The sequence below is a fragment of the Meleagris gallopavo genome, chromosome 4 (assembly GCF_000146605.3).
Source record: "Meleagris gallopavo isolate NT-WF06-2002-E0010 breed Aviagen turkey brand Nicholas breeding stock chromosome 4, Turkey_5.1, whole genome shotgun sequence".
Taxonomy (NCBI): domain Eukaryota; kingdom Metazoa; phylum Chordata; class Aves; order Galliformes; family Phasianidae; genus Meleagris; species Meleagris gallopavo.
Genome location: NC_015014.2, coordinates 63,503,098 through 63,529,599, shown reverse-complemented (window position 1 = coordinate 63,529,599; position 26,502 = coordinate 63,503,098). Strand labels below are relative to the sequence as shown.

At 49.6% G+C, this 26,502-nt stretch overlaps 2 protein-coding genes across 2 annotated transcripts; both read right to left on the bottom strand.

The window, feature by feature from the left end:
• Positions 1-8,785: 8,785 nt before the first annotated feature.
• AQP5 (aquaporin 5) lies at positions 8,786-12,430 on the bottom strand. Its single transcript, XM_003205980.4, has 4 exons — positions 11,583-12,430; positions 10,224-10,388; positions 9,746-9,829; positions 8,786-9,201 (listed from the first exon to the last, which is right to left on the bottom strand). The coding sequence occupies exons 1-4, from the start codon at positions 11,943-11,945 to the stop codon at positions 9,016-9,018; spliced, it is 798 nt and encodes a 265-aa protein (XP_003206028.1). The 5' UTR covers positions 11,946-12,430; the 3' UTR covers positions 8,786-9,015.
• A 7,308-nt stretch (positions 12,431-19,738) lies between these two features.
• Positions 19,739-25,971, bottom strand: AQP2 (aquaporin 2). Its single transcript, XM_003206002.4, has 4 exons — positions 24,470-25,971; positions 22,372-22,536; positions 21,505-21,585; positions 19,739-20,733 (listed from the first exon to the last, which is right to left on the bottom strand). Exons 1-4 carry the CDS (start codon positions 24,833-24,835, stop codon positions 20,518-20,520), a joined length of 828 nt encoding a protein of 275 aa, XP_003206050.1. The 5' UTR covers positions 24,836-25,971; the 3' UTR covers positions 19,739-20,517.
• Positions 25,972-26,502: the final 531 nt, after the last annotated feature.

Below are 26,502 nucleotides of genomic sequence, written 5' to 3'. Positions count from 1 at the left end.
TCTCCTTGCCCTGCAGACTGGAGGTTTGTCTGCTTGCAAGCATCAGTGCAAGGTTTGCCTGCACCAAGCATCAGTGCTGCTTCGGATAACCAGAATATCTGAGCTCTCCTTTCCCTATGACGTGAGTGCAGAATGTGTGATCTTAATGGCCTTTTCCAGCCTTAATGATTCAATAGTTTACTCTTGCAACGTTGTGGAGTATTTCCTGGAGGTGACTTATTCGTACGTCCACCTCTTAACAGAAGGTAAACCTCCATGGTGGAATGCAGGGGATAATCCATTCTGTGATAGTTCCCTAAGCAACATGACCTGCGACCTTGCTGTTAGCAAACACCTGGGAGCCTGGTGTGCTGACAAGAAGATAAAGCCAGTGCAAAATGTGGGGCGGGTGGAGATCCTGCAGGGATGGAGATGTGATGGTACCACTGGAACTGATAAACTATCTTGTTGTTCTGAGCCAGCCCTGAGCCAGCACTTTTCCACCTACACAAAAGCAAGTTCTCAAGTAAATGTTACAAGACAAAGGTATGTTTGAATGGAGTCACTGAAGCTCCACCTGAAAGTAAGAAATGGTATAAAATGGCTTAAGAGAGGGATTTTGGAAGAAGGTACAAGGCACTGCTGACTTCCAGGACCTGTCAATGGGCTGAGGTCTCTTCACCCCTATAGGGAAGGCTGTTAGGTGAGATTTGCATACTCAGTTGTGCTGAGTGCTTCCCCCAGAGAATCTAAAAATCTCTGTAGAGTTATTCCGTGACTTAAATTGATCATAGTCAGCCATATTACTCATGTTCTTGGTTAACTTCACATGCTTTGCTGATAATAAAAAGAACATACGTTCTGTTGCTTTAATAAATTGCATCATTCACTAATCAAGCCATGACAGGTCTCACTAGGCATGGCCAAACTCCTTGAGGGTGATTGTGAGAGCCCACTGGAACATGGTTGGATGGATTGGGCACTGTGCTATTTGCAAATCTGTAATCATGATAGTTGACTTCAGCAAGGCTTTTGGCACTGTCTCCCACAACATTCTTGTGATCTAAGGCCAGGTTGGATGGGGCCCTGGGCAGTTGGTCTGGTATTAAATGTGGAGGTTGGTGGCCCTGCATGTGGCAGAGGGGTTGGAGATTCATGATTCTTGAGGTCCCTTCCAACCAACACTGGCGATTCTGTGATGAAGCTTAGGAAGTGTGCAGTAGATGAACGGACAGTGAGGTGGGCTGAGAGCTGGCGGCCAGCAGAGCTCAGAGGGCTGCAACCAGCCGTGCTGCCTGGCAGGAGGCTGTACCTAGTGCTGCTCCCCAGTGATGAGTGCCGCGTTCGGTCTCGTTCAGCATCTTCATCAGCGACCTGGATGAAGGATAGAGTCCACCCTCAGCATGCTCAGTGATGGCACAAAGCTGGGAGGAGTGGCTGAGCCAGCAGAAGGCCGTGCTGCCATTCAGTGAGCTGGACAGGTGGAGAGTTGGGTGGAGAGGAAGCTGACGAGGTTCAACGTGGGGAACACCTGGGGAGGAAGAACACACACGTCAGTCGTGGGTCAGGGGCTGAGCTGCTGGAAAGGAGCTCTGTGGAGGTGTTCTGGTGGCCGACAGTTAGACCACAAGCCAGCAGTGTGCTCTCACGGCCAGGAAGGGCAGTGGTGTCCCAGCTGACCAGCGATTGAGCAACACTTGACCAACAGTTGGCCAGAGGTTGTCTGTGAGCCAGCAGTGTGCCCTGGTGCCCAAGGTGGCCAATGGTTCCCTGGGGTGCTCTGGCCAGCAGATTGAGGGAGATGATCTTCCCCCTCTGCTCTGCCCTGGGGAGGCCACGTCTGGAATGCTGTGTCCAGTTCCGGGCTTCCCAGTTCAAAGCAACCAAGGATCTTCTAGGGAGAGTCTAGCGGAGGGCCACAAAGGTTAGGGGCCTGGAGAATCTCCCGTTTGGAGGCAGGCTGAGAACCCTGGGAATGTTCAGCCTGGCTGAAGGGAGATCTGATCAGTGCTGATCAATACCTAAAGGGCGACAGTCAAGTGTATGGGACCAGGCTCTTGTGAGAGGTGTGGATAGGCACAGGATCAGGGTCAATGGGCAGAAACTGGAAGACAGAAAGTTCCATACAAACGCTCAGAAGACCTTTCCTGTGAGGATGACAGAGCTCTGGAACAAGCTGCCCAAAGAAAGGATGGAATCTCCTCCTCTGGAGATAGTCAAGACCCATCTGAAGTGCTTGCATGTGTTACCTATCGGAGTGAACCTGCTTTTAGCAGGAGGGGAACTCAACGATCTCCAGAGGTCCCCTGCACCCCCTATGATACCCCTATGCACCAAATTGGGCTTTGCTCAGAATCCACTCCCAGCCACCCCCAACCCTCTGAAGACAAATGAGAATATATGGGGCTTATTTTCTGCCAAACTCCCCACCTTTTCCACACGTGCTCAAGCCCTGTGCAGATGGAATTGAGCAGAGGTAGGTAGGAGGTAGAAGGCAATGGTTGCCTCCAGACCTGTAGCTCCTGTGCCCTCCTGGAGGCCATGGACACCCATTTTATCTGCTTTGGTCTGTGTCTGAGACATCAGAACTGGTGCTAAGTGGCAATGACACAAGCTGAAGCCCAGCAGCTAATCAGCTCTTGGTGATGCTAGTGCCAAAGGAAGTCTCATTTACAGACAGTCCTGCAGCACGCTTTGATGTGGGTGGATGTGCTCTGCGGTGAGGAAGAGCCTTATTAACTCAGAACGTGTTGCTCTGCTGAACCACTGGGAAGCTGGTGTTGCTGAGATGCGGCGGTTGCCGGTGCAAAGATGCGTTCTTTGGGTGCGTTGCTATTTCCATGTTTAAAAAAAAAAAAGAGTATTTTGAGGCTGGATGATACAGAAGGGATGAGTAAACTGGAGAACAGGGATGCTGCCTGCGGGGGGCTGACGTTCAGCAGTGGCTTTTTGCTCAAAATCCAAAGCAAAATCATGAGATGGTCACCGCGGCGAAATCAAGGACAAAGCCGTATGGAAAACAAGCCTGCTGATGTCAGCGGTGGTAATAGGTGCATATTTACACACTCCACTTAAATGGGAGGCTTTAGCTGCTGATTAAGTGCTCTTATGGGATTTCTTTGTGAAACACCTGACAAATGTTTTTTTTTTATGCCCTTGGAACAAAGCAAGCTGATAGCGTTTATATCCTTTTCCTCTCTGATGGCAATTAGTGCTGATTAAAGAGTCCATAATTCATATGAACTCTGAGTTTGGAGGGGAGGGGTGGGCAACGGCTCTCGGTGTGGGAAAGCAGTTGGCCGTTTTGATAACCAGATTATAAACTAGTAAGTCCTAAAGGAGCAGAGCCAGGACTCGCTGCCTGCAGCTACCATTGCTCTGCCACCAAGGAAATGCCGCCCTGGGACAGGCGGAAAATCACAGCTGCCAAAAGCTGAAGGAACCACTGGGGAAGGGGAATCGATTTATTTGTGGCCTCGAATTAAAGGGTGAATTGTGTGGGATGCTTTGAGTTCGTTCTCATCCAGGCTTTTTTTTTCCAGGCTGCACAAGAGGGCATTATACAAACCTGCAGCTGCACCTTGCTCGTGGGCACAGAGCTCTTGCTGGCGTGCCAAGCAGGATTAGTGCTGTGCCAGCAGAGGAGGGCTGTATCCTGGAGGACGTGTGCCAGAGGCTTTGCTTTAATGGCTGCTTCTAGGGGTGGGTTTGGAGCTGGTTTCCCAGCCCTTGTGTGCAGCTCTGCATTTGTTCTTTGTTTCTTCATCATCCCAAAACACTGTGCTGCTGGAGGCTGAGGGCAGGCACTGACCTGGGAAACCTTTTGCTTTGCTGCAGACCTAAATGCTGAGCATGTATTGCTCTTTGGATGGGAGCTTGACGGCTCTCTGGGTCTGTGGTGTAACAAAGATGCATTTAATCCTCTCCTTGTTTGTTAAGTCTCTGCATCCTCATTGCTCGGGGAAACCCTCCTGGCTCTGCGTTGACCTTTCCCAACAAAGCCCCTTTGTCAGACAGACCTTGGGGCTGAGGTTTGCTTTGTTATTTTCCCTTCTTTCCTTTATCACTCTTTATTTTATTGATGTCACCACCACCCAGCCACACAAGGACCCATTATATCAACTGCCACCGGACTTTGCTTGGTGGCAAAAAGGAGATTAGGAGCTGCAGTGGGAGATATAATGGGGAGCTGAGGCCAAAGTTGTGAGTAAGAGGAATGCTGGCACAGGGAAAGCAGCCATGATCCAGGCAGTGCTCCCACATGCCAGGCAAGGAAGCCTTGCTCTCACACAAGGTCTCTACCTGAGCTTTGTGATGGGAGCATTAGGATTTTCCATGGGCTCAAGTGAGGATTTCCAGGTGCTGCTTCCCATTTCCTTGGTGCATCCCAGCAGAGGGCAGCAGGAGGTGCCCTGGGCACCTATGGGTGCTGCTTTGGGTGTTGGGTGTGCTGAGCCCATCCTCTCCAGTCCCACAGTGACACTGATAACTTTAAGCTCTGCCAAGAAGAGGCACTTTGGGGCTGTAGGAGATGTTGAGGTGGGAACTGAGACTCCATGAAGATCTATTTCAATCCTACTTGGTCCCTGGACAACTCCTTCCAATCTTTTCCGTAATTGCATGTGTTTCCAGGTGCAGTACTCATCTCTACCTGTATTTCCAGTGCTAGTGCTGCTAGTGCTGCACCTCCTCATCCCACCCATGCAATTAGAAGGACTAGGCATACTGCTGGAAGCAGCGAGAACCAAGCAGGGCCCCAGTGCCCCACATCCACCACAACCTGACTCAGAGTGCTCACTCAGCTCTGTCCAACCCCAGACAAACCCTGGTATGTGCCCAGCAACCCCAACACAAATGGCAGCATCTGATATTCAGGCGGAGGCTGTGGAGCCGGGGTGCTGCCTGTTGACAACAGGAAGGGTGGCTGTGAGCTGTCTGTTGGCTGGGAACGAAGCAGCACCGCAGCATCCATGGGCTGGGCAGGGGCTGAGTGGGAGGGGAGGTTGGATTCTGTGCCCAGCAGGAGATGGGTGCTGGTATGGGTTGTGCCATGACTCATGCCAACACCCATGCCAGCTTGTGCCATGCTTGCATGCAGGGTTTCTGCACAATCCTTGCAGGATGCACTGTAAGTTTTCTATTTATTTGCAAGCCTTGGGTATCTCCTAGTGCAGAAGGAGGATGTCTCTGCTTATTGGTGGTTTGTGGAGATCCTACACTGGTCTCTGGGTGCTCTGTGCTCTGCAGCAAAGCTGTGGCAGTGCTCCTGGAGGGGTCTGCTGTCCTGTGTTGCTCTGACTTTCTGGCAGCACTCAGTGTTGCAATATCTTTGCAGCACTGTGTCATTCTGCCTTTTTTCATCCATCATCCTCTTTCCAACCAGCAGCATTCTGCTTTGCTCTCCAGCTGAAAAACAGCCTTATGCTTTCCCCGTGAAGCTGGAAACCATGGCTGTAAGCAAAGCATTGAGGGCTGCAGAGCAGCCCACTCTCAGAGTGGACACAATCCCAAATATCAGCAGTTTTCACTTGGGTGGTGTTGGAGTAAGCAGGGACTGTCCCATTGCAGCCTCCTCTGTGCTTCCGCCCCATGCAACACATTGAAAACCTTTGGTTGCTTGAGATATTCCCATTGGATCTCACTGTTTCTCAAGCACTTGGTCCATCCCTGCCCTTTCAACAACCTGATGGACACCAAGTGATTCACAAACAGCCGCTGCAGACCTTCTTTGCACAGAATAAAGGCTGCTGGTGCATATAAACACGTGAGGTTTGAGCTGTCACAACACGTGAAAATAGCTGAGTATTTCCTCCCTGCCAGAAAAACACGAAATTCTGAAAGCTTTGCAGTAACTACCAACCAATGGAAGAGATGCTCAAGGATGAGAAACAACCTGCATAATCTTCTTAGTGTGAAAAAAAATTGCTTGTAGGTACTTTTAGGAAATAACTGCATCCATTCCCACCCTTTAATTATGGCACATATGGACGAGAACGGTGTGTCGGGGTGTATTTATGTGTTTTGCTTGACTGTATATCTACGTGTTCTTAAAACCCAGACAGCTGATAATGGAACCCACCACTATAGCTGACTGATAAGCACTGTGTATGGCCGTAAGGAGATGCAGTCAGTGTAAGAGTGGAGATACTGTTCCCGACATTGAAATTCCTGTTTCTGGCAGAGCTGGGGAACGAGTGTGGCACAGCCACCCTTGTGTTATCGTCTGTGTAACGCAGCCCATAATAGGCACGACAGGTAAATCTGGTTCCAAATGTGTGGGGATTATACCAGCCCTTAAGAAGTTGCTGAAATTGTTGTTTTCCGTGAAATGGAGATTTTTGCAAAGGGGTGCAGAAAACCCTGGAAGGTGCTTGGGTGTAATAATCCCATTAAAAGCAGGGACAAACTGTGAACGCTGGGGGGGGTGGAGCTGGGGGAAGGAGGACAAACAAAAATCCATCTTTCATATGTTTTAAAGCGTTGTTTTCTCCCATGGATGGGTGGGAGCAGGTGGGGGGATCTCATGGTTTCTGACTGGGACAGGTGATGAGCTCTGAGCCCACCCTGATGTCTTTTGGATGCATTCAGTGCAACTTCTGCCCAGATTTAATGCAGCACGGACCATTGGAAAGGATGTGAGGCTTTCCCCTGCAAGGGGATGCTGCTGGCATCACCCATGTCCTGTATTCCCTCTGCCTTAGCAGAGACCAGTCCCTCCTATGAACTGGGGAAGGGTCTCCACCTCCAGTGCCCCCCTTCCACCTGCCCCCAGCCCTGCGTGTGTCCGTCCCGCTCGTGTTTCCCATCTGTGCTTTGGGTGATTTTAGTGCTGACACAGAGCTGCTGCTTCAGAATCCTCTGATTCATCCCATGGAGGGCTCACAGCCAGGCTGGGCTTCTTCTCCCAGTTGAGATCACATGGCAGTGCTGCTGTGGGGTCAGCTCCTCAGTGGGTACAATCCCCTCCTGCCTTTCCCCACCATGCCAAGGGGTGTGTGGTCTGCCAGAGCAATGCTGTGTCTCTTTTCAGCGTAAAGGTGGATGGGATCTGGAGCAGTGAAGCAAGGAGTGATGGACAAGGATGATCCCTACATCCTCAGGGTCCAGAGGCTGTGTGCTGCAGTTCTTGGGATGCCAACCTGCTTCCATGAGCGCTGGGTGCTTCTCCAGCCTCATCTTTCACGTGGTCACTATGGTTTTGCTTCTTGCCACTGATCTGAAGTCTCTTCCCTATCCCTTTCTCCTCCTGCTTGGCATCTACCCTTCCTACAGAGAATGTGGGGGTGGCAAAAGAAAACAAAGCACAGGGATGTGCTGCTATCCAGGCTCATGCAGTGCCATCACCTGGCTGGCGCACAATTTGGCATGCTAAAATACAGCTGGGGATAACCTGTCTTATTGCAGTCAGGCTGCAAATGGTATTGAGGTGCACGCAGGCAAGCATCGTTCTCCTCATCCCTGCAGCATGCGGAGGGGCTGCGGTGGTCGAGCTCTGCCCAGGGTGGATGCAATGAGCCCGCAGTGCCAGTGCAGCGTGCCGTGTTGCAGCCCGGGATAGATGAACTGAGATGCTTTGGCAGAAGGTTGTGGCAGAACTGGAAGAGCAGGGCCCTGGTGAAGGTCAGGGTGAAGGGGTGTGTTTGGCAGTGGCGAGGGGGCTGGGGAGTGGTGCAGGTCAGTTTTTCAGGGCACCCGTGGAGCCGTGTGGGAGAACTGGAATGGCAGAATGCCATGCCTGAGTCAAAGCAGGGAAGGAGCAGTGCTCGGGGCTCCTCCCAGCTGCACCCTCCTCCAGAAGGGCTTCAGGATGCCCAGAGCTGGGCACAGTCCTGTTCTCACCCCACACTGGTGCCTGTTCCTCCATTCTCAGGATTGATGCCTTTATACCCTGCTCATCGCCCTCCTTTACCCACAGCAAGATGAGGGTGGAGATGTGGTACTAAGGAGCACGTACCTAAGAACTGGCTTAGTGGGCAATACTGGTGGTAGGTGGATAGCTGGGTTAGTTGATCTAGAGGTCTTTTCCAACCTTAACAATTCTATGATTCTAAGACTATGATCAAACCAGACCTTGGGATGGGCTCTCTGCTTCATGTGTCCAAGACATCTGCATTGCCAAATCCCCCTTTGGGTCCTGCCCAGGGCTGACTTTCTTCTAGCATGATCTGAAGATGTTACCTCTCCAGTCAATCTCTGTTTCAGCTCCAATCTTTGGGAGATGCCCTCAGGGGAAGGCAACCCTTGGTGTTCTGCTTCCCCTATGGCCTATGTGGCCTCAGCCATTGGGTGCCCCAGGGCTTGGGATCAAGTGCCACTCATTGGGATGGTTTGCATCTGGTTTAGTCCATTTTTGTTCCTAAAATTTGATATCTGAGTGTGCTTGCACCCATAGTTTGATTTGAATTTCCTTTATTCACAATAAATAATAGATGAAATTACAAAGAACTCACACAAAATCAAAAAATACATATATATAATAATAATCGCATTCTTTCTGCAGCAACAAATAAACAGGATGCACCAGCACCAACTAACGCGAGAAAGAGCATTGATGAGCAGCATAGGTGGGGAGAGAACTAGGGGGGACTTGCTGTGCCCACCTGCCCAAAGTGGTCGTTCCTCTCTTGCTGGTGTCTGCACTGTGCTTCCATCTCCTGGGTCACCAAAGGCGGGGTGAGATCCTGCATGTGCCAAATGCGTGGTCTCAGGCATCCCTGGCTTGTGCAGATCTCACAGCTTGAAGGGCTTGAAGGGATGCAGCTGTTGGGTGTGGGATCACCACGGAGGGCTGCTCTGGGCAACCTCCTTTGCTGGGCTCAGTTGGCTGCAGTAAAGCTGGGAGAGCTACTAGTGCTCATGCTCATGTAGAGGGGTTATATACACACTGCAATGCTCCGTTCCTTCTTAGTCACGGATGGCCTTTGAGTTAGAAGGCTTTTGCTTAAGAGTCTGCTGTAGCTGGATGTGTTCATGTGCACACATGAGCCCATGTGTGGAGTTTCCTCCTCCAATACTGCTTCGTTTTTCCGTTAGCTCCTATGGTGGGGTCAACTCCATGGATTTCTTCCTCTCCTCTCTCTGTTCTTCCCATTCCTCCTCTGACTCGTAGGTGCCCTTGACGATGGCCACCCTGTCTGACATGTTCATGCAGTAGGGGACGAGGATGTAGAAGTACAGCAGAGCAGCCAGGCAAGCCCCAAGGATGGGCCCAACCCAGAACACCTAGAAAGCAACAGAGGAGAGAGTGAGAGTGGGTCTTGGAGGCTAGCACACCACACAACCAGATGCAGCCATCACGCAGCATCCACTACTACTCCACATATCCTGTCCCCGGGAGAGGTGCAAATACCCCTTCCAGTGGACTTATGTTGAAGTCCCCTCAACTGAAGACATCAAGCTCCTTGAGGGCAACGATGTGATGTTCTGGAAGGATGATGGTGAGCCTGCAGGCAGTGCTGGGTGAGGGGAAAGCCTGAGCAGGGCTTTTCTGTGTGCTGTGCTGACCTCATGTGATGTCCTATGTGATGTTTTTCATTGCACCAAGGGTTATCCTTGTATTCCTGTTCTGTCCCAGGGGTTGACCTCCTCTCTCCACTCTGTGTTTGGGATGAACAACCTCCCTCTGTTTATTCTTTCAGCTCCAGAATCAGCTTTGAAACTCCCAGTCCCATATTCCCATAGGAATTACTGCCCGGTCCCTTTGTCACTCATGCCTGGTTCCGGAGGATCCTCACCCTGCCCACCCCAGAATGCAGCTGAGGCTCACCCAGTGCGTGGAGCTGAACTTCCTCACGATGACTGCAGGCCCAAAGGACCGTGCTGGGTTCATGGAGCAGCCAGTGAAGTAGATCTGTCGGTGAGGAAAGGAGATGGGGGTCAGGATGCTGTGTCACTTAACAAATATGAGCGACTTTACCCTACCTGCAGTAGGGACTTGGAACTAGATGAGATTTAAGATCTCTTCCAAACCAACCACTCTACAGTTCCATGGTTCTGTGATCTTTAAGGACCTTTTCAACCCAACCATCCTATGGTTCTGTGATCTTTAAGAACCCTTCTAACCCAATTCCAAAACGGCCCTCGATGCTATTTCTGTTGCAGAGATTTGGGGATCCCCATGGTATGGAGAAGGAGCCTATGAGGTCTGTTTAATGCAAATCCCTCCGGGGCTGTCTGCACGAGACTATTTTGGGGAGTCCCACTGTAGAGAAATGCCAGCCCCATCGCCCTCCCTGGACACTCACCCCCACCAAATGGCCCACAGCGACAGAAAGGCCAATAGACAGTGCTGGGGAGCCCACGTTGCCATTCCTCCTGTTATCCGTGGATGCGAAGATGCAAGCAGCCAGCTGGAAGGTGAGAATCATCTCCACCACGACTGCCTGGCCAGGGGTTGTGTTGTTGTTGAGCTGTGAGCCATTGAGAATGAAAATAATTAACCATCAGCCAGGCTGGGAGTGCTCTCAGCTCCCTTTATGGTGGATTTGAGTCTGCTCCCTCAGGACTTGATGTTTTCCCACCTGCATGCTTAATCCACTTTTTCCCTGCATTTCTCTCCCCGTCTTGCTCGCTGCAAGCCATGTTAACCTGATTCATCCCCCATCCACTTTGTGGAGGAACTCCCCAAGAGGTGGGGGAGCAACCACTGCAGCGGGTGCAGGGGGCTGAGATGAAGGTCTCTCACTGCCAGAAGAACAGGGGATGTCAGGGATAATACATGAGGGCTGTTTGCTGCGAGGTGGACTCAACCTCGTCAGGCATGGAAAAAGCCAGGCGATCTGAGCTTGTTCTATTTTCTTTGCTTTTTTTTCCCCCCTTTTTTCTTTTCTTTTACCTCAAGGTTACCAATTTGGGACACGTATTGCATGGCAGCAGGATGCACTGTGGCACCTCATCCCAGCGATCCAACCTTCTGCACAGTGTCTGTAGTACTCTGAGGGGTCTGAACTGGGATCAGGCAGAGCAGTAATCCTACTGCTCCCATTTCAGCTGTTTCCCAGCACTGCCCCCAGGGTTTGGGACACACTGTCTGCCTTTGCTGCTCTTGCAGGGTCTCACCACATCCCCTCCTCTGCCAGGAGAAGTCCCTGCCCCTCACAGCCCCTCCGTGCCCTCCCATGCATTGCTCCTCATTGCACATTCACCAGCTCTTCACAGATCCTCTCCATTCACTCCCATTCCCAGCTCCCCGTGGTCCTGCTGAGCTCCCGCTGCCTGCACTGGTTTGGCTGGGCTCTGCTCCCTGCCCCCCTCCGTCTCCTGGCGCAGCTCCTTTCCTGACACTAATCTCCAGGTGGAGAGGATGCAGTCAAGAACAGCTCAATGGTGCTGGTGACTCACTGGGGCCCTTAGGATAAAGGAAGCGCTCATTAAGGGAAAAAAAACCACACCATCCATCACACCACACAATAAATCTGTCAGTGCTCTCTGGCTACATCGGCATTTACTCCAATCTCATTCCCGTCCCCTCTGCATATGGGACAACACGCCAAGACCAACCATCCTCAAGGATTTGGCTCTCCAGGTCGGCACTGGTGCCAGAGAAGCAAAGCTTGCACGTAAGGTAAGCATTCAAGTGGATCATCTCCAAGTCGGAGACTTACCGAATTGATGGCCAGGTTGCCACGGGTATTGGCTGGTGTCACACCGTAGAGGATGCCAGCCCCAGCGATGGCCCCGACCAGCTGAGCAATCACATAGAAGAGCGTCCGGAGGAAGGAGATCTGATTCCCAACGAAGAAGGCGATGGTCACAGCGGGGTTGATGTGGGCACCACTGATGTGGCCAAAAGCCTGCACCAGTGTGCCAATGGCCAGGCCAAAGGCCAGCGAGATCTGCAGGATGCTGGGGAGTGCAGATGGCCACTTCAGTGCCGAGCCGAGGCCGATGAAGACGAAGATGAGAGTGGAGATGAACTCGACGAAGACGGCTCGAGCGAAGGCCAAAGTTAATATTTCCCTCTTCATGGCGGGAGTGGGGGGAGGGCAGCTGGGAAGGAAGAAAGTTTAGGTTTCCTCTGTCTCCAGGCTCTTCTGTCTGCACCGAGTTGTAGGGCCATACCTATCTATATATGCAACAGCAGCAGGGAGCTGTGTTACAAGGCGGTGGGTGGAGCCGAGGAGTTAGCCAGTCCTCCCAAATTATCATGTGAAACTGGAAAAGTTTCCATCTGAAAATAACTTCGGAGCCTCTTGGTGAACCAATGACTCAGATATTGGTGGTATTTCTTTCTTCTTCCCTCTGCAAACAAAGAGCCCCTATAGGGTGTCTCCGTGGTCGTTAGATAACACGGTTGCATAACGATGCCGCGCTCCCTCCTCTGCTTTTCCCTTTTACTACCTCTTGTCAGGTGCCGAGTGTTTTGTTAGCTGAGGTGTAGCTGTTATTCCCTTCCTCTATGTGCTCGTGGAGCAAAGAACACTGCAGCTTTGCTTGAAAACTCCCATTGCTGTTGTTGGGCTGGAGGAGCTGTCCCAGGGCTGTGCTCCCACGCTTGGCCAAGTGCATTGGATTTAGATAAGAAACGAAATGTTAAACAAAGTTAAGCACCTGGAGCTGCTCCCGGGCTGTCAAGATAGCTCAGAGTCAGAAAGCAAGTGTTTTGTGATCACCCCAAGGGCAGGGCTTGGGGGACACTGTCAAACAGGAGCTTCCCCGAGGTGCCCACACGGGGGCTGGAGGAGATGGTGTGGCCCAAGAACAGGAGGCTGATTTCACTCTCTGAGCCCCTTTGCTGCCTTTCTACTCTGCTGCTCCTTCCAGAGACCGATAAGCATCGGGTGTGGGTTTCACCAGCGTTGGCAGTCGGTGGTGCTCCGTGCCAATACCAGGGAGGGTGCATCCTACCCCGTCATCTCAGGTCCTTTCTTTTCTTTTTGCTTTCCAAGCTCTTGCTCAACAAAGTCAATTATTTTACTCATGGGAATGCCAGCACAAAGCTACAGGCATTGCATGGACACAAGCCACATTTACATGTCTCTTCTCATTTCGCACGGCACTGGACTCCATTCCAAATCCATCTGGCTGGAAATCCTTGGCTGGCAGGGAGCTGCTGGGGGCTGAGGTTTGGAGGCAGAAAATGGCTCCGGTGACACTTCACAACGACTTCTTGATCCGTTTGTAGTTGTGTGCCAGGATTTACAATTGTTCCAAATGGGTTTGGGTGCTCTCCTCTGCTCACCTTGCTGTTCTCCAGCACAGCTGATTGATTGCATCTCGCTTTTCTCAGGCAAACTGATCTCTCCATGCAGGGAATATCCAAGGCTGCAGTGCACTTCTGCAGAAGTAGCCACCCTCCAGCACACAGCAGGCAAAGCTCCACGTGCACTTTTGGTAAAAAGCATTTCAAATCCCTCTTTGAATTTAAAAAGTGCTGAAAAATTGCATTCACTGCTGCCTTCTGCTGGGTGCAGTCAGATTTGCACGTAGCCGTTCCGTTTGGGGTCAAAGCCAGGAGGGATTCCCTTCTTCAGAGCCAAAAAATAAAGGAACCCTCTTCCTCCAGCTGGGCCCAGAGTCCTGAGCTCAGCACACAGATCCAGCACTCCTTACAGCACAATTCCTCCTCATCATTTCCTCCCGGTTCTGCTGGTCCTGGGGTTCTGGTCGGGTGAAAAAACAGCTCTGTTATCCTAGAAGCACCTGGTCCGTTGGCGTGTTTTGGTGAAAGTTTTGCAAGCTGGTTTTTCAAGATACCCTGGCCGGATTCCAGTTGGAGTAATTGCTCACCACTTCCCTTCCATCTTCCTGTGGTTCCTCCTGGATTGGATGCACCTTGCTCTCATCCTCCCACCCTTTTCATAACACGGCTCTGCCTGTGTGGTGGCCGAGTTTTGCCATGTGTATTGATATAGGCTGGTGATTTCGGGGGACAGAGCAGCTTCAGCTCAACACTGGCAGCATTGAGCTTGAACTCACTCTCCCAGATTGTGGATAAGAACCTCCAAAAGTAAGAAAGTCCTCCCACCAGAGCAGGGGATGTAATGAAATCATGATGAAAATGATGGGGAAAATCTTATGAGAGAGAGATGCAGGATGTTTCTCAAACTATAGACCTTGCAAAATGGTTTTCCCGTGGTTGTTTGAAGACTTTCCAGGGTTGTCATGGCTTTATGATTTTTGTTACTCTGTCATGGTGTTCCTGCTCGGCTTCTCTGATGTCTGACCACGAGGTGTTGGGAAGGCTTCCTTCCTCTTCTCTTCTATATGCCCTCCAAAGAACCTGAGTGAGCTGAAAGTGTCTTGGATGTGTCAAATGTAATTGAATTGGGCAAGCAGGCGTTGCACAGGGCCCTGCTGACAGATGAACTCCCACGTGCCAGGGCCATGCATACCTCACTTCTCCCAGTGGATTTAGGAGGTAAGGAGACGTGGAGGCTTTGCCATCACGAGGAGAATGGCTTGAACCACTCTACTCCTCGTTGGCATATGCAAGCAAACAAAGCACAACCAACTTATCCCACTGCATTGCAGGGCCACCTGGCTTGGTGGCACCTTGGGGACAGCGTGCAGGAGGCAGACAGGGACCTGAACCCACTGCTTGCGTTGCCTGAACGGGAGGAAGGCAGCCATGCCTCATCCTTGCCCGGGGCCCTGCAGCTCTGCCTCACCCACGGAGGTGTGTGTGTCATTACTGGATACGTGTGCCAGCCCCTGTCGTCCCTGGGTTGCTGGTTGCATTTCTGGACCTGCACCATGCTTCTATTAATTTGTCTTTTCCACAGCAGCCCCAATTTCTGACGGGTTCAGCTCTGTGTCAGACCTCAAAGCCCAACAGACCAGCTTGCATGGGGTTGAGTTTGGGCTGTAAGTGCTGCTGAGATCCAGACTAGCCGAGTTTTTGGCTTGCCCTCTCACCTGGCTCCATACTTTGACCAAGGACCTTCCAGCTGGCACAGGAATACAAGCAAGCTGCAACAGCAGCCAACTCCTTTTGCTGGAATCTGTGATTAGTTGGGATTAGATGGCTGGAGGAGAAAGTTTGCTTTGGTTTGTTTTTAAAGAAAGGCTGTTTCTTGCTGGCTCAGCTCTGGGATATTGCAGCAAGGTATGAAATAACCCAGGTGGGGAATTCAAAGCAGAGCAAGCAAACTTTTCGCTTTTCAACCTATTCCTGAGGCTGCTGCTTTCTGCGATGGGGTTGGGGCAAAGCCTCATTGCACCGTGGTGTCTCTGTGCAGGCAGGTTCAGATGAGGCTTTCAAGGATTTCTCTAATCTACCTCACAATCTGCCCGTGCTTGCTTTAAAGTCAAGGGATTATTCTTCTGGCTTGAGGCAGGTGACATTTCCACCTTCCCCTGCCCTGGAGGCTTTGGTTTCCCCCAGCAACCTGATCTGGTGCTTTGGAGCAAAAAGCCCTTGAGCTCCACCAACCCACACCCAAAACTGGCTATGGCCTTTGCTGTGGATGTGTCCAACCTTGGCAGCTTTGGGGTTGGTTGAGCAGCACTCAGTTCTGGGTTTTGATTTTGGGACAGGCAGAAGGGATGGGCTACAGCACTTTGTGGGCCAGATTTACTCTTGAGATGTCCTCATCTCTCTTGCTGCCATCCCACCATGCAGCAGATGCCACTTTGGCTTGCAAAGATGGTCGCAAAGTTGCCCTCCAGCCCTTGCTGGTCACAGACCTTGTAACCCAGACCTCGTGTGTAAGTAGGGCTGATGCCATCAAAATGCTGAATAGCGTTAATGCTTAACACAATTAACAGCATTGCTCTGCTCCTTGCTTAGAAATTACTTGGCAGTCTCTAAGGCATCCAAGTAAGTGGATGCAAACGCTTTGGGGCTGGTCTGCAATGGAAATGCCAGCATCCTTAATAATTAATTTGCATCATAATAATCATTAAGTTGACACATGGGGACAATCACGTGTAGTAGGGAAAGCAAAGCCTGATTAGAAAAGAGATCTCTGCAGATCAGGATGAAAGCTGGGCCTGAAACCCTGGTGTCCTGATTTTCAGGTCTAGCCCTTTCCAGTGAAGCCACCTGCATCTGTGACATTGGGAGGCTGCATTTCTGCTCATCTAGGTAAATACTTTGCATTCTTAGGCCAGTGGCCACTCACTGGGATTTAGACAGACCTGCATTTGTGAGATGGTTTTCCTTTTGAAATGTATTTGCCATGGAAGTCTCATCTTTGCCCACATAGTCTCTTTGTAGGGTTGCAAGGAGCCTGAGCTGCATCAGGGTAGAAGGGACCTGGAAAACATGACCAGCCTCCAAAGCAAGTAGGATGCAGCAGGTAACATAATAAAGCACAGTCAGGAATCTCTTAAAAGCTGAAATTCTTGCATCCTGGCTCCAAGAGCTTAGGACTTTGCCAAGCAAAATGTTGGTGACAATATGCTGTTAGCTGGTGAACTAGAAAACAATTCTTTTTACCCCGTTCTGCCTCTGAGGCCCAGGTGGGAGGCACTGAGAAATTTCTCACCCTAAGAAGTTACAGATAATTTACACTGATTGGGACTTAAAGAGACTCATGATCATGTGCTGTTGGAGCTGAAGACTTGCATTGAGTAGTCCCTGGATAAATGCCTGATTACCTTCAGATTCCTCATGTTCCTGGAAAACCATGCTGAAATTTGAAGCAGAGCCTCTGGTCTCATACCCAGATTCATTGGCAGAGTCTTGGGAGACAGACCCCTCTGGAGCTGTAGGAATTAGCTGGGGACTTGAATTTCCCTATGGACCCCCACTATTGCCAGCCACTTCTTCGGGCCAGAGGTTTTGTAGAATCATAGAATCATGATGGTTGGAAAAGGCCTCCCAAACCATTCAGTCCAACCCCAGCCCATCCTACCATGCCCACTGACCATGTGCCTAAGTGCCACATCTCATAGCTCTTGAACACCTCTAGGGATAGTGACCTCACCACATCCCTGCACCAATGCATCACCACTCTTTTGGAGAATAAATTATTCCTAATATCCGAACTGCACCTACTCTAGCACAACTTCAGGCCATTCCCTCTCATCCTAAAATCATCATGGGGCAGAGTGTCACTATGCCCCTGGGTAGCAATGTAGGTGTCCAACTGGTATCTACATGAAATCACATTTTCCTGCTGAACACCTACTGTATTCCGGCACTTCATTGATATCTTAAATAAATGGGTTGAGCTGAATATATGGCAAACAAGGAAAGGGGTCGAGGCATGTCCAAAATGCCCTTAAATTCTCACAGCAACTCGAGGACCCAATAGGGCTTTGCAGGATGGCTGCCCCAAACCTGGTCAAGATGACAATGTACAGGTGGAACGAACAGGAGAGGATGAAAAGGTTTGTGGTCACAAGTGATTGCAGGGCATAGGAAGCAATAAGATCTGAGGCACTTTGTACAGTGATTTATGTTTGGATTTCATGGTCATGTTATTTATCACAAGTCTGTGATGACACTAATAAGGGTTAATTTATGGTGCAGTGAACACTGTAGATATTCATTCTGGGGAGTAATGAATTCATGGGTGGGAATGCACAGCTTGTTTTGAATCCTGGGCCAAAGCATTCCCATTGAGGTCTAATACAAAAAGTGTTATCAGCTTAGGGAGGGTTTTGGTTGGTCTGTGGCAGCTCTGATCTCTGGGTGGCTGAGATCTCTAATTTGAACAGCATTGGTGTAAGTCTGGAATGACTGGCTTGGTTTCCTGACAGTGCAAGTTTTGGAAGTGTCATTGAAGACAATGATAGATGCATGGAGAGGGAAAATTTCCTGCCTGATTGCCTCGAGAGGACTCAGGCTGCTTTAGCCATCTGAAAATCTGGTTCAGTGAGATTGTTTCATGTTAACACTGCATGCCAAGAGCTGAATCCAGCCAGGCCAGGAATGGGAGCAGCGTTAGGTGCTCAAGGAAGAATGGTCCTTATTTGGTGGGTTGGTAGTTGGAAGATGGGGGCTATGTTTTTACTGTTATTTTTGCAGATCGATAGGCTGTTGGCTTGAAGCTGGGCTGCATAATACATATATGACCACATATATATTATGTGACCAGAAATGTGAACCGAATAATGACACATATATAAATTCATTGGGTAGAAGTAAATGTAAAGCACTTTATTTGAAAGAGCACAGTGAGTTACTAGACTCTAAAACTCATTTGTAGGGCTCTTTGCAGTTTATGTGTCTTAAACATTGTCATGGTACATAATAAATTAAACGGTTGGATCTGAGGACATGCAATTAACTTCAACATTGGAGAAAAAAAAAGTCATGAATCAGTTGTATGGTGTTGTCTATAGAAGCTCATTGGCAGGATAAATTCTGGGTAAATGTGTTTGGGTTTTCCTGGAACACATAGATTGTTTTTCCTTCAAATAGCAGCAAAAATAATTTTTAAAATGAATAATTGGTGATTTATACATGACTTTACACTCTGTTTGAATAGAAACGTGATTGAATGGAAACCTGGCAGATCTTTAAGGAAGCTTTTCTCAGCGCTCAAGAGCTCTCCATCTCCAGGTATAGCAAGTCAGGAAAGGAAGGCAAGAGACCGGTATGGCTGAACTGGGCCCTGCTGGTCAAACTGGAGAGCAAGAAGAAATGCACAGGTGGTAGAAATAGGGGCAGGTATCGTGGGAAGAGCATAAGGAAGCTGCTAGGCTGTGTAGGGAAGGGGTCAGAAAGGTCAAGGCCCAGCTTGAACTGAGCCAAGGGATGCCAAGATTAAGAAAGGCTTCTACATGTACCTCAACCAGAAAGGAGAAGTCCAGGAGCTTCATGAAGCAAAAATCTGCATATTGGAACAAATTCTCCTGGAAGCTAGCTAAGGAACATGGAAGACAGGGAGGTGATACAAGAGAGCTAGCAAGGCTTCACCAAGGGCAAATCCTGCTTGACCAACCTAGTGGCCTCTTATGTTGGTGTCACTGCAACAATGGACAAGGGAAGAGACACTGATGTCATCTATCTGGACTTCGGTGAGGCCTACCGTACCCCACAACATCCTTCTCTCCAAATTGGAAAGAGATGGGTTTGATGGGCAGGCTGGTTTGATGGATGAAGAACTGACTGTAGGATCGAATCTTGAGAGTGGTGGCCAATGGCTCCATGTCTGAATGGAGATCAGTGATGAATGCCCAGGGCCTGGGCAACCTGATGTAGTTGAAGGTTGCAAGGGAGTTGGACTGGATGGCCTTCAGTGGCCCCTTCCAACTCCGAGGATTCTATAATTCCACGATTTCATTTCTCACTGCTCAGTCTAAGAACAGATACAGATTTTATTTAAAAAGCAAAACGAACTGTTTTTGAAATAGCATTCAAGTGCTCCTTTGTCACTAAACAATCAAGGTGGAGGACTAGACCCACTGGGACAAGAGGAGGAGGTGATGGGTACAGGTAGAGAACAGCGGACAGAGGAAGAGCATCATTTGATGGTGGTTCCAGTCAAAACAGTGGGAGAAGGAAAACAATCAGTAACGTTCTGTAGGGTTTGGAATTGGAGACCATCTTATTGAATACTTTCATTAACAACCTTAGCAGAAGAATCCCGAATGAGGTGGAGATGTTCTACGACGGTGCAATGCAAGGGAGACATTGTCAACAGAAAGAAGCATGAGGATGTCATGCGGGAAGTGCATAACTTTGAGGCTGAGTAATAGAAATGAGATTAAATTTAATGCTTAAAAGAGCTAAGGCATGTCCCAAAGACAAACCCAGATTCTTTGACTATTCTAGTGGCTGTAACCAGGTTCTGATGAAAGGATGGGATGGTCAAGAGCCATTGGTGTGGTGCATCTATGAAAGCAAGAGTCAGAGAACCTCATATCTGAAATGCCTTGTATTACTCATCCAAATCAGGGTGGGATAGGAATGGAGGAAAGAAAGCAAAATCTGGGCAGAAAGAAGAAGCATTGAAGCTGAGGGACAGCAGTGGTCCAAGAGCAGCCAAGCTGTGGATTATCTGGGGCGGAAAATTAGAAGGTTTCTCAACATCACGGGAGGGAGCAGTTGCAAGAGCTCCCCAGTGGGGTCAGAGGGGACCCGAGAGCATTCTTCCAATCTGCAAAAGCAAAGGGCATCTGCATTCCACTGTGGGTCATAAATGTTCTTGGGTTCCTTGCAGCAGCAAAACTTGCAGGTGGTGAGATCCGCGTGGCAAGGAGCAATGCTCCCAGTGTGTGCAAACAGCTGGGCAGCGAGAAGAAGTGGGAGAAGGGTGAGTAGAGTTCAAAAGCAATGAGGCATCGGGTGGCAACCTCCACACCCAGCAAACACCTGTAATAACACCTCTCTGCAGCGCCTCGAGAAGGGCAACGAGCTCCACCGCGCGCTGCCTCCTGCAAGGGGGACTTGAAGGTGGGACTCCAGCATGTGCTCATCCCTGCTGCTACACTGGTGGCTTTGCTTTAAAGGTGCTTTCCTCTAAAGTTAGAAAACCTACAGACATAAAGCTGGGTGGCAAAATTGGGCCATCACAGCGCATCTCCCCATGATGAGGCAACATGAGACCCCAGCAAAATAAAAACGGAGAGAGGAGAGAGGTGAAGAACTGCTTGGAACATCGGGGTTCGCTCAGCTCCTCTCCTGTCCCTGGGTTGGCTCGGCTATACCTTCTCAGACATCCCCCTTGGCAGGGTCTGTGGGGAATGCAGCTCCACTGACTGCCGTCGCCGTGCCTCACGTTCTGCCCAGTCCTCCTCTGGCTCCATGCCCTTGAAGATGGCGAGCCGCTCTGAGAAGGTTTTGGATTGTGGGAAGAGAATGTAATTGTAGATGATGGATGCGGCCGCTGCCCCAACCAGGGGACCCACCCAGAAGACCTATGGAAAAAGGAAAGAGAAGAATGTGGTAAGTAGAAGCCTGCCCGTGCTTGGAGGATGAAGAGGAGCCTGGGTCTCTGAGAGCATTACAGGGATCTTATGGACCTGTTCATCCTGTTTTGCTATTAAGAACAAAATGCAGAAGACAGATCTGCCCTGGCCCTCTCTGTTGACTTGGCCACCTCTTGTCTGTTCCCTTGTTGTTATGCCTGAATGTACTTGCCCGCTCTCTTCTGTCTCTTCCTCCTCTGAGAGTGCATGCCGTAAGATCTCCACTTATGACAGCACTGTTGTGAGCACAGTAGTTGTTTGTGTTGCTCTGAAGATGTCATCCTACCTATTTACACAATCCTATGGAGAGGAAGAGGCTCCCAGCTTGGACACCTCTAAGCACGACCACAGCTTCAGTGCTGAACTGGCAATGCCTGGGAGTGACCCTAAAAGAGCTGATGGAAAATGCATGCCTGGATCCAACCGGAACCAGGAAAGGTCTCCAGGATGGTGAGAAGAGCTTCATTCTCCATTGGTTTTACCTCTTTTGTTAAGTCATGGTCAACAAACCACACCCCTTTTTCTGTTGCAACTCACCCTGCTTAGATAAGCTAATTAAGCACCCGGCAGCCCCACCTCTTTCTGCAAATCTCTACATCTCTCCTCTAAACAGGAGCTGGTGCTGAGGTGCTGGGCCTGGTTGGCTTTTTGTTTTTCTAATAATACTGATAACCTGGGGGGCCCATCCCACTGACTCAACACCAAGAGCACAATTCTTACCCAATGGTCACTGAAGTCTCCAACGATTACAGCTGGGGCAAAGGATCTGGCTGGGTTCATGGAGCAACCAGTGTAACGGATCTGCAGAGAAACATCACACTTAGTGCTAACATTAAGCCCTTTTACCACATTTTAATATATCCCGGTGTGTTATTAGCATGATTCATCCTCCAAGCCAGTGTTTCACATCCCAGCATACCCCATTCCAGGAAAAGAAATGCAACCACCTGAGTCAACACACCTGAGTCCTATTTGTGCATCTCTGGTGCAAGCAGATGGATCTGCATGGTGCAAGTTGGGTGACGTATACTGCAATGGGAACTCGTTTCTGCCATGCCTGTTCCTGGAGCACATTGCTACTCCTTGCCACAGAGGATTGAAGGAAAGTAATCCCACAGCAAGCCACACAGGCTTGCATATCATTAAGGATGGAAGATGTGATGCAAACATTGCTGTTCTAATCCCAAGAGGTTGGGAGTGTTGGAGGATAATGTGTTTTTTTCCCTGCAAAAGTTAGCTGTGAGGGATTTCCCTGGCTATACATCCTACATAATTCCCAGTTTATCATGGTCTTGAGAGTCACAGTTGCTAACATCTTCGCTCCAAGATAGAGGACCCCATGGATCTGTGGGAGCTCTCATTGGGACTTGAGGAGCAGCAGATACAGCAGGTTATGGATTTTTCTGTGACCAATAAGAGCTCAGCTCAGGCTATGGCTGTACAATGGCTTTGGTGGAATTTTCCTGCTGCACCCACTTCAAAACCATGAGTACCGCATCAGTTGCAAATCCCCCACGAGTTACAGACCTTTGGGCAGAAACACAAAGACACTCCACCAAGCATTGCTCTTTAACCCGTTCTACTCACCCCAAGGAGATGTCCAACAGCAACGGAAAGGCCAATGGACAGTGCAGGAGACCCCACGTTGTCCTCCCGGCGTTCATCAGTGGAAGCAAAGATGCAGAGGACGAGCTGGAAGGTGAGGAAGAGCTCAACGGTCACCGCCTGCCCCGTTGTCGTCTCGTTGTGCAGCTGGAAGGGGAGAAGACATCTCAGGAATGGGAAAATTCAGTGCTGGACTGGAGATTTAGAGAGGAAACCCAGAAGGGCAGAGGAAACGGGTGAGATTTTTGAAAGAGGAGGAGAATTTTCTCAGGAAAAATGGAAAGTGCCTCGGTGGGTAATGTTTGATGGACATGGAAGGAAATGCTTTTGTGTCACTCATTCGGGCATTGTTTTCCACTCTCTCTTTCCCCCCAGAAGATTTTTTTTCTCTCCTTGCCTCATGTTTGAAATGCAAAATGCTTTTTGGGAAAAAAAAAAATGTGAATTGCTTTTCAAAAATGTGAAAAAGAGGTACTTTGGCAAAGGAAAAAAAAAATCCCATCTTGCTTAGACTACAAAAATATTCGGACCATTCTATTGGTCCAAAGCTGTGCCTGTTGCACACCCTCTCCTCCAACTCTGGTTTCTGGCACTTTACAGTTCCTTGAAGGCTTTCAATCTGGATCTGGGTGGATCTGGAAACATCTATCTCTTCCCTCAGCCCATCCTGGCACATCTCTACATCTTCTTGCCCCATGTCACCCCTGCTTTGGGTGCCCCCCCAAATGCTGATCCCAAGAATGCTTTGCTAAGTGACACAGCACTGCAGCAATTGTCCTCCTGCCCAAACCCAGAGTGGGATCTCGCTCTTCTCTCTCTGATATTCCCCTAATTTTTGAAGGATGATCTGTGCAGGCAGCTGCATGATGAACAGCCCACAGGGGAAAAGAAAATAAAAATCTCTTCTTTCAGGTGCTTTGTGTTTTAAAACAGCATTTTGAAAGTGTCTTAGAACTTTGTTGGGTTTATTAAACCTCAGCCATTATCAATATAAATAGTCTTGTTCAGACTAATCCTCAGTTCCTTTTCAACCCTTTTAATCTCTTCGGCAGTGAAGCTGGGTCTGGCAGTGCCAGCTGACTTCTGCAAGAGAAAGGATTTCTCCGTGCTGACTCCTAAAACACACTGCCTTCCTCCTCCTCACCAGTTCTGGATGATGCTGCTGCTGGCATGAGCATCTCTGCAGAAGCACAGCTGCTCCTATCCATGGAGAAGGGAGTTACAGTGAACGCTGACTTTCTCTTTCAGTCTCTTTGTACTATGTGCATGGTTTGAGAAGGGGATTTGGGATATTATTGGGGAGTTTTTGTGGCTTCCTGGTGTTTCCTCATTTTCTTTATTCTCCTCACATCTGTAAAGGGAGATCCTTGTGCTGTGGGTTGCAGAATGCTGTGTCTTTGCCTGGTGGCATTGCTGGAGCACTTTTGTGTTCTGGGCACTGGGGTGGAGTAGGTGGAGCTGGGATGGCTATCTCTCCACAGTGACAAAATGAACAGTGCTATCTGATGAGAAGCTGGAGCTTAGACAAAAAAATCCAGGCTGTGGAATCTCATAACACAGCTACACCCTATAGGTGGTGGCACAGTATAATGGAGAGGGGAGAAAAGGCTTCCCCTGCCCACACCAAGAGTGGTAGAAGGGATGGGACTGGGAAAAGAGGAGCTGAGAGACAATGTCACAGAATCATAGAATGGCTGAGGTTGGAGAGGAAATTTAGAATCATCCGCTTCCAACCTCACCCAACTCATGTCCTTCCCTAACCTGTATCTCCACAGAATCAAGATCCTCCTCAATAGGGCCTGAGATAAGGCTGAGATGAGCGTTTGTCTCCTACCTGGCTGTCTCTCCAGCCATCTGGATCACGTCTGTTTTCAGTCCCTAAAAACAGAGGTGCCAGTCTGGAGCCCTGTCTTCATCCCTGCTGCTGGGAGAACCCATGCTACACCTGACCCTGCCAATCCAATGTTTAATAAAAGTCCTTGCTGATCCCAAAGTCCTTCTGCACACCCCTCAGCCTTCCCCAAGCCCCATCCCAAACCTCTCAGCTCCTTCTCACACCCGCCATGGGCTGCAGCCTCACCTTGTTGATGGCCAAGCCTTCCCGTGAGTCGGCTGGGGTGATTTCGTGCAGGATGGCAGCCCCTGCCACGGCCCCCAGGAGCTGGGCCACCACGTAGAAGACTGCACGCAGGAAGGAGACGTGGGAGCCGATGAGGCAAGCCACCGTCACCGCCGGGTTGATGTGGGCTCCGCTGATGTGCCCCAAGCCTTGGACCAGTGTGCCGATGGCCAAGCCAAAAGCCAACGCAATTTGAAGGATGCTCGGGGCAGAAGCTGAGGGCCAGTTCAGAGCAGAGCCCAGGCCGAAGAGGATGAAGACCATGGTCGCCAGAAATTCTGCCAGGACGGCCCGAGTGAAGGCTACAGAGCGGAGCTCCCACATCATGGAGGCTGCAAAGACTGGCCCTGCCTGCAGGGACTTCAGGCAATTGTTGTAGCACTGCTGGGTTCAGAGAGGATGATGGGGGTACAAGCCCTATATATAAGGGTATGGGATGCAGGAGGATTGCCCGCTGAAGGAGGTGGGGTTGTGGTCCTGGGAAACCCGATGCTTTCCTTCATTTGTGTTCCAGCTGAGGGAACTTCAGAGCCTGCCCCCACTATTAAAGCTGGGAAATGCAGTGCTCACCATCCTTGGGAGGCCATAAATCAGCCTTGAGCAATGCCAGGAAATGCTGTTTCCTCTTCCCAGTGTTCTCTTACCAAGCCTTTGGAAGTGCTCCTTGCTCTGTCTCCCTATCACCTGCACCATGGGGAGAAGAGAAAGTGAATGAGGAATCTGTAGGGCTAAGGTGGAGCTGACCTGGAGCCCTGCATCACCCACCCAACGTCATGGACAACTTGTTTTAGTGCTGACCATCTCACATCCTGCATCACATATATACAGATTTTTCCCTTCTCCTCTCTTTAGTATCTATAGCTATATCCATTTAAGGACAATGAATGATTTTGGTGCTTTTGACTCAAGATTGTGCAATCCCAATTAAGATTTTATAAGCTTAAAGTGATACACTCCATGAGTCTTGCTGATGAGTATGGATAATTTCAGGTTGTGGTGAGAAGGGGGATTTGGGGCATGATTGAACAGTCAGGCAAAACTGAATGCACAGAGGCACCAACCTCCATGTGACTTACTAGAACTCAGAGAATCACAATTATATGGCTCAGGCAGAGATTTCCTACACAGAAAAATGGGAACCAACCCCAATAAATGATTGCCAGGAAAGAAATTCTAGCGTCGAAAAAATGGCACTCACAGCTGGAGTACCAACTCAACTGTTTGGCCAACTTAATGCTCAGAAACGCTTTTTTACTTCCTGGCATTGATCCCCATTAACATTTTCCTCTCCAGAGTATGGTCCCTTCCCATCAAACCATCCACCAATTGCTCAACAAGTCCAATTTCCTTCTATTCCATTGCTTAGGACTGGCCATGTCACTAAAACCTTTTGCTCCCTATGCTATAAGGACTGGTTGGTTTGCTTAAAAATGGTCTTTTTTTCCTCTTTTTCTTCCTCTCCTTAACAGACTCTTAAGCCATCTTGGGAAGAGTGCTCCCCCAGGGCAGAGCTGGAGATGAGAGGATCGTTTCATCTTCTATTTGGCTCCAGCAAAGGCTTCCGCTGCGCGACAAAACATTTCCCCTCCAAAGGAAATGTGTGAGTGCCACTGAATGGATGTGAAAAGTTGGCATAAAATGTTCCACATCGCTCAAATTGTATTGCTCCTTCCTCCACAGAAGGTGGGTAACAATACTGGCTCTCTATTTGCATATAAAGATGCTGATGAGAGCATTGCCCTTAACAAAGGAGAAATTGTAGGGAAAACAACTCCAGGGTGAGGATGGAAGATGTGGATTCAGCCCCTTCCTCTGAAAACTCTCTGTCTGACTTCCTCGGTGACTTTGGCAGTGCCAAGAAGTGACTTTGGCTCCAGGCTCTGGTTTTCCAGCACTGAAACAGATCTCATACAGCAGACTGTGAGGCTGCCTACATTTGGGGTGCTGATAAGGCACAGAAATGTGGTCACATCCCGGCTGCAGGCTCCTGCTGC

What these genes read in the sequence shown, in the direction of transcription:
- AQP5 (XM_003205980.4), bottom strand. Translation starts at nt 11,945, where the DNA reads ATGAAGAGGGAAATATTAACTTTGGCCTTCGCTCGAGCCGTCTTCGTC. An exon ending in GCAACCTGGCCATCAATTCG is followed by an intron (nt 10,389 to 11,582) that starts GTAAGTCTCCGA and finishes AATGGCTCACAG; the next exon opens with CTCAACAACAACACAACCCC. An exon ending in AGTTCAGCTCCACGCACTGG is followed by an intron (nt 9,202 to 9,745) that starts GTGAGCCTCAGC and finishes GTTGCTTTCTAG; the next exon opens with GTGTTCTGGGTTGGGCCCAT.
- AQP2 (XM_003206002.4), bottom strand. Translation starts at nt 24,835, where the DNA reads ATGATGTGGGAGCTCCGCTCTGTAGCCTTCACTCGGGCCGTCCTGGCA. An exon ending in AAGGCTTGGCCATCAACAAG is followed by an intron (nt 22,537 to 24,469) that starts GTGAGGCTGCAG and finishes CTCCCCTTCCAG; the next exon opens with CTGCACAACGAGACGACAAC. An exon ending in CTGTTGGACATCTCCTTGGG is followed by an intron (nt 21,586 to 22,371) that starts GTGAGTAGAACG and finishes GTTTCTCTGCAG; the next exon opens with ATCCGTTACACTGGTTGCTC.